The 7,206-nt window shown below is 45.2% G+C and overlaps 1 protein-coding gene across 1 annotated transcript in view; it reads left to right on the top strand.

The window, feature by feature from the left end:
* Positions 1-1,809: 1,809 nt before the first annotated feature.
* The window catches only part of LOC138246247 (cytoplasmic phosphatidylinositol transfer protein 1-like), a 225,102-nt gene continuing 219,705 nt past the window's right edge, over positions 1,810-7,206 (top strand). The window contains exon 1 of the mRNA XM_069200662.1: positions 1,810-2,304. Coding sequence (XP_069056763.1) covers positions 2,257-2,304 — 48 coding nt within the window. The 5' untranslated portion in view covers positions 1,810-2,256. The remainder of the gene's footprint in view (positions 2,305-7,206) is intronic.

The raw sequence follows: 7,206 nt of genomic DNA, 5'->3' as shown, positions 1-7,206 counted from the left end.
GTTCTGTGAGTTGGAGGTTTAAGGCCTTCTTCATGACTTGGGCGGGAAAAGGGAGCAGTGAGATGGGATGGTAGTCCTGGAGCTCGCTGGGGTCTGTAGAGGGTTTCTTGAGGATGGATCTCACCTCTGCATGTCTCCAGGCATTGGGAAAGGTGGCTCTGATGATGGAGGTGTATAGGATGGTGATGAGTTGAGCTACAAGCAGTCCTTGCACTTGTGACCTAAAAACGTAACTATGCCAACACCTATTTCAATAGTGCTCCTGGTTTAACCATATGCAAAATACAAAAAAAGCTGCTTCAACATTCCTCCACCTCCACTAAAGAAAAAACATGAGTCCAGTTCTAAAAAACTCCACTGGTTGCTAGTAATTAGATAACAATGTTCCAAGAATGCTGGCAAAGGGGCACCAAACCTACATTTCAAGCAACACAAACAAAAGAATACATTGAGTTCCAGGACTGCATAATGGATCATAACTCCACCATACTATAAGAAATCCACTGGAGACAGTACTTTCTCAGTACAAGCCACCAAGCTCTGGACCTAACTACCACCCAAGAGCCAAAGAATTCAGGAGCATAGTTATTTGTAAAATAAGTTGATAATCCCACAAGCCAGGGACAGACACAGATGATTATGGCTCCTTCAAGTAAAAGTAATAGTCCACAGATAAGGAACAGTCAAGTTTATAGATATATAAGATATGGAACAAGTTAAGTATTGTCGACAGATGTGGATCAACTCAATCTGATCACAGCTTTCTATGTCCAGCTAAAATATGAACGGCTGACCTGTGTGTAGCCAGGGTGTTATATAATAATGTCAATTGATATATAAACCTCAACGCTCTCTGATACTAACACTAACACAGGCAGTCAATTGTAGTTCAAACAGGCTGCATAATAACTCCCTCGTACTGATTGACCCTCTTCCACTCACATAAGGTAGAATCCATATGGGTCATGTCCATTACCAGTACTGTACTAGTCTACAGAATAAACCACCTATCAGTGAATGAAAACGTGTGAAATAACTGATGAGACCAGGCACATGTCACTGGCCAACGAAGACTCAAATTTAGCCCACGACTGCAGGTCCCATCAAGCTGCATACTATGAGAGCAACTCCACATCTCTGAATGACAATCATATATAAGATGATAGTAACAAGGTCCTTCCCAACAAATATCTCCACCATCTCCCCTTCCAATCTATACCTTCTCACGACTATACACATTTAGAATGTACTATACAAAGGTAGGCGCAGAATGTGATCACCCTTACAACCACCAATACCATAAAAAATTAAACAAAAGATCTCATAGTGGACAACTCTGTGCTGTAACTACCTTGGTGGACCATGATTATGAGAAATACCGTAAAGGGAAGTGCAGTGAGGCTTAAAGTGTGTGCCTTTCTCTCACGCTTCTTCCTCCATACAATGTTAAGCGCTGAGTCATATAACAGCCGCACGTGGTGGTCATCACACACACGGAAGCACCTCTTACACAGGATCAAAACACCAAACCACACACCCTACACTTTGTTGCATGCTACCCACGTAGGCAAGCGCTTCAGAGCCCCACATAAGGGTAGGAGGCGCTATACTGAGAAGAAGAAAGAGAGGATGGGATAAGAATCCCAGAGAAGGAAGGAGCTCCTAAGGGGAGAGGGCTGAGGGACAGGTACTCCTGGGGGGTAGAGAGCAGTAAACATTGGCAACAAGCAATGGTGGCAAACTGCTGAGAGTGAGCTGGGTGGGGGGCAGACAGGGGAAAGGCAGGAAGAGTAGAATGTGGTGAGGAGGCAGTGTCAGACAGGAAAATGAAAGCAGACGCACTCATCGTGCATCAGATCGAGGAGAGGCAGCAAGATCATCTGAGCAGATGAACATGCGCATCTGATGAAATGCAGAGCGCGCACTTCCTCACAGGCGCTGCAGCGGAAGCCGCAGGTCTGAAACCGGAGCCCCCGCTAATCCGGATAAAGACCGCCTCGCATGTTCCGGAATGTGCACTTCGGGCTGGTTCCTCGCCTTCCGCCTTGAAGGCAGGCTCCTGGCCAGCGAGGGGGTTAACTTTCCAGTGTGTCTGTCTGAGTACAGTAGGTGGAGTTTTCCACTCCCAGTGCAAAAGGTGTGCTGGGCACAGCCCCTGCCTGCGAGGTGAGCCGAGCGCCGGGGCTTGTTTTGCATAAACTTTGGGGGTTTTCGGACCCGGAGTCGCCGCGTGAACAGCAGGACTGGGGGGCAGAGATGCTGCAGAAGGAATATCGGATCTGCATGCCGCTCAGCGTGGAGGAGGTAAGACGGCGCCACTAATGTTACCAGTGTGGGTTAACCGCTCACTGCTGAGATCTTGCGGCGACTCAGCCTTTCATCCTTCCGAGGAGCAGGACTGGCGTTCGGGAATGCTGCCCAAGATGCACATGGCAGTCGAGCAAGCGAGGGACTAGAAAATTTAATTAATTGGATTAACGTGCTACTGCTGAGGTCTTTGTGGCGCTCGGAAGTCGTGGTTCAAGTCCCAGTCTGTCCTGTAATAAAGTATCAATGTCCACGCCTTTCATCTTCGTTTTACATACAGTTCTGACCTGGTACATTATTCCCGATGGTTTCATTGAAAAGATACAAGACTACAATGCCTAGCATGCCCGAGTCTGTTAAATGTAAAGCATAGGAATCAAGTGAAATTGGCTATCCTTGCACTGCTTTTTATCTTAACAGGGGCAATGAAACGAGTAGACTCAACTGGCTTAAGACAAGTACATGTTATTTACAGTGTTTGAAGCATGCATTCGCCTTCCGGATGCTAAACCCTACAAGTGCACTGTAGCCAGGTCGCCTGCCAGTATGCAGCTCAGCAGCCAACACGCTTCCACCTCTGCCGTTCTTTCATGCACACATCCAGCCATGCACGGGCTGATGCGTCAGTGATCTATGCGATCGTAAAGCAGACGTTACACATTTGAGCGGGAGATATGCGAGCTGCTCGGATTCTGTGCATATCTGTGTACACGAGATTGTGTTTACAAATACGCCTCGCGCGTTTACAGATATCTCACGTCACATGTGCATAGCACTTGCACTTCTTTTTTGTTTCCGCGTTGCATTCTGGTGCTTGCATTTTTTTCATACATTTTAAATCCCTATTGTGTTATTCGCGTATGACTACATCATTGTAGATAGATTTCATTTGCAGAAGAAAGTGCGACTTTGATTTCATTTGCGACTGTACATCTAGAAGACCGCCCTTCTAATCCTGGCTTTCCCACTTGATCAATGCTGTGTGATCTTGGGAAAAACACGTTTTATGTTCTACAGATCCCTCACCTGATAAAAGTGGAGGTGTTTGCATACGGGCTAAATACCTGTACTTCCTTTACTAACTGTGACATGGGCCCACTTAGAAGGCATGTGTGTAACATCTACAGGAATTCCTAGCTTTTTGGTCGACACCCCTCCGCATGTTAGGGCCCGTCAGCTCCACGGCGAAAATTAGAAAGATCAGCTCCTAAATTGCATAATACAGTTGCTGGCGGCTAGGAAGTTGGAATCCTCATAAGACGTCCCACGTGAAATTTGGATACAGCGATGGACTGCATGTACGTGCTCTGCTGTGCAAGGCAGGCGTGTGTGCTGCGCCTGTGAGGCCCTGTGTGCTGGGACATAAGTATCCTTGTGCAGTGTGAGGTGAGCATTGTGCGAGCATCAACTGCAGACCAGGTGATGTCTTCAGATGTACAGCGGATGTTCTGAATTGAAAACGTACTTGCACATGCATATTCACCATTCGTGTCTGAAAAAGTACAGGTTGCTGTATTTGCACATTCACCGTTTGTGTTTGGTTATTGCTACTACACAAACAGCAGTGTATTCAAGTGCCACAATTCAAGAGAACTGACTCTGCTTTTGAGCTTATGGCCGCTTTCTTTCATGTCACCCGAGCCCCTCTATGGCATCATTTTAGGATAGTGCGTGGTTACCCAGCATTCAAAGTATTATACATGGGAAACCTCACCCCCTGCAGACCAACTCTTAACATTGACATTTGTGAGTGAAAACCCGCAGAACCTACCCTACCAGGCCCCACCCTTTGGGAAAACCCACATGTGTCAGGCTAGTCCGACGGCGGGTTGTGATGTCATTGTGCGTCCGCCCGGGGTTGAAAACTCGTCTCCTTCCACTCCACCACCTAGACAAAGGAAAGACTCAGCCCTGTCCTATCTCCAGGAGGAAGAGCACGCCTCCTTCACAAGCACAAGGCGCGCTCCACCTGGTTCTCGTAGCTGCCAAGTTTCATAGGTCCATCCGTGATGTGCTGGTTCATGCTAGGTTTTTTTCCTTCGAACTCTGGGACTTGTAGTCCTGTTTTATAATGGAAAAAGTAAGACTACAAGTCTCAAAATAAGTAGAAACAACCTGGACTCGAGTAGCACGTCACCCATGGACATGGGAAACTTGAAAGTGCTGCCTTCTACCAGAGCTCTAAAAATTTCCTAGGTCCGTGCGTGAGTATTTCAGACAGTTTTGTGCTTTGCTTCCTGGGGCTTGTAGTTCTGCTCATTTAAAAAATAAATAAAGTCAGGTCTGCAAGTAGCAGCGTACAAAAAGTAAACCTTGACTGGATGGATTACACGCGCATATGTTTGGGAAACCTGAGATTGCTGTACTGCCTGGTTATATTTAACTAGCTGCCACCATTGTTGAAAGGCCAAGGCCGGCAGAGCCGGGGTGGATACCAGCAGGACTCCCATGCATCTACATTCGTCAGAGGATTTTTGTAGCCTGGAACAAGATACATTTTTGGAGCACCTTGTTCGCATACAGAAAAAGAGAGAGCACGCTAGTAAGTATAGAGGTGGAGATAGAGGGGAAATGGAGGTGTGGGAGAAGGGAGGTGAAGTACGGAGAGAGATACGCGATGGAAAGATACTCAAGGCACAAAAAGCGAGGTAGAGGATGGAATAGGCCACATGGAAATATTAAAAGCTCGGTCGGGCTGGGGCAGAAAATAGACGCAGGGACCAAAATAAAAGTACCCCCTATTAGCGAATTAGACAGCTGAAAATTTGGCCCATGTTTGCAAACTGGGGCAATTTTGAACTTGTAGAGTCAATGTATAGGTGTTTTGCAAGATATGGAAGATTGCATGGATTTGAGCTTATGCAATGGGTCTCTCATTTGCTCGAGTTAGAGCTATTGGCATTGTAAATTCCTAACTAGAATTTTCTGCCACATTAATTGAAAATGAAAAGTTTAACAGTTGACATAAGCGAGCCGATTCAAAGTGCCATAGTCACCACGAGCATGAGCGTAAAGGAGACACACAAAAGGAAAAAGAAGTTTGCTCAGTCACGCATATCGGCAATCTTGGAATTATCCATGTAACAGGGTTAGTCTGCAAGGCGGTAACAAAACCTTCCCAGGGCGGGACAAACTAAAAGCATTTACCAATGATTACCAAAAGATTTCTGAAAGGCAAGACCGTGAACGAGTGAAAGTGATGGGCATGAGGTGGGTGTGGTTAAAAGCCCACAAGACTTACAACAGGTCAAAGCACTTGTGTGCTTGACCTAAAAAGGTATGCAACTGCCCCAAAGCCAGCCCACACACTGGCCTTTCAGTTCAGCTCATTTGACGCTGCCCGATTTCCCTCGTAGGTCAGTCTGACCCCATCAAGGGAGAGCAGTTGATAGAGAAATGAGGATATTTAGTGATTCGTGAAATTCAAAAAGCTGAGGTACCACAAGATAATTAGGTAGAGGAAAAATTATTAGGTACAGGTGACTTAGAAAGAAAGGGGAGACCTAGAGAAAAGGTGAGGTAAGCAGAGGGTGACATGAAGAATAATTTAGAGGGAGATAGAAAGAGAAGAGAGACAGGTGAAGAGGGGTGAGATCGTGTTGCCTGAGGTACTGGCAGAGAGCCAGTCCGAAACACAGTTGGCTAAAGAGAAATTGGTTTGATGTGATACAGAAACTGACAGAGGTGAAAGAGAGACAAAGTTACTTTTACCAGAGTCCTCTTGAAATGTGGGAGCCCCAGGCAGTTGCCCTCTTTGCCCGTGCCTTAAAACGTTTCCAACATTTGTGTTTGTGAGCAGCATTGGCATTCTCCATTCCCATCCTCTCGGGTTATGCACAGTCCAAGCATATCTCAGAGCTGTGCATCAACGCCAGAGGCCATAGATAGGCCACATGTAAAAATGAGGGGGGGATCTGAAAATGTCATCGCAAATCATGGCCAGCTGCTTTCTTTCCATTCAGAGATTTGTAGTGCTGGCTTTGAAGTTGCTTTGAAGAAAGTACAAATCCCAGAATTCCAAGAATCGATTACATGTTACCTTGGAAGTCTGTTATCTTATGCGTTCATATATTTATGGATTTTTCTTAGTGGCATGCAATAATATTATTTAATGTACTTATGATATCTATCTAGCTATCTGTCTAGGGGTGTGGAATTTATTCAAATATCTTCTTTTCCATGGGACAGGTTGCTTCATAAATCTATTTGTTCTGTAAAAAAATCTTCTTGTCCCTTTGGTGCCATGCAGCGCGGCAACAAATTATGGCAGCAATCTCATTATGTAAGAGCTCTAATAATAAGCTTCTCTGATTATGCCAGGGGTAATACTATAGAAGGGCTTCAATACTAGCAATTTCAAGCCCTACTACAGCAATGTTCTTTTTTTGCCACCTTTCCGCAGATCTATATACAGGGGTTGGAAGAAGCAATAAGCAATAGTTCCAAGGCTGAAATGCCTTTGGGTCTGGAAACCTAGTAAAATGCATGTTTTAAGGATTTTCAGCAACTTGTCTCTAATCTTTTCCCATACTGAGAAAAGTCAGAAGTTACTACTGACAAGGGCCGAAGTAGACGTTTCTTCCAGGATTGGGAAAAAAAATGTTTGAAGGGCAAGTGAACTTGTAAATGCTCAGTAGATTTTTGCATGGCCAAATCTACACAGGCAGATATGCTTGTGCTAAAATACAGTTCACAAATCTGTTCTAGGAGTACAATTTCCTGGTCTACTACTGGGAATCCTTGTAAATTAATGAAAGCCACTTATGAAAAGACATATACCATGGGTGCACTTTTGTGACTTTCTTTAAGAATTGGGCCCCTAATTAGGTCTGGCGTTAACCAAGACATTTTGTTTACATTAAAATTCTATTTCTCTCTTTATCAATCTATCGGCTGGCT

The sequence above is a fragment of the Pleurodeles waltl genome, chromosome 7 (genome assembly GCF_031143425.1).
Source record: "Pleurodeles waltl isolate 20211129_DDA chromosome 7, aPleWal1.hap1.20221129, whole genome shotgun sequence".
NCBI lineage: Eukaryota > Metazoa > Chordata > Amphibia > Caudata > Salamandridae > Pleurodeles > Pleurodeles waltl.
The sequence above is the reverse complement of the archived record's forward strand: the minus strand, read 5'-3'. Positions and strand labels throughout refer to the sequence as shown.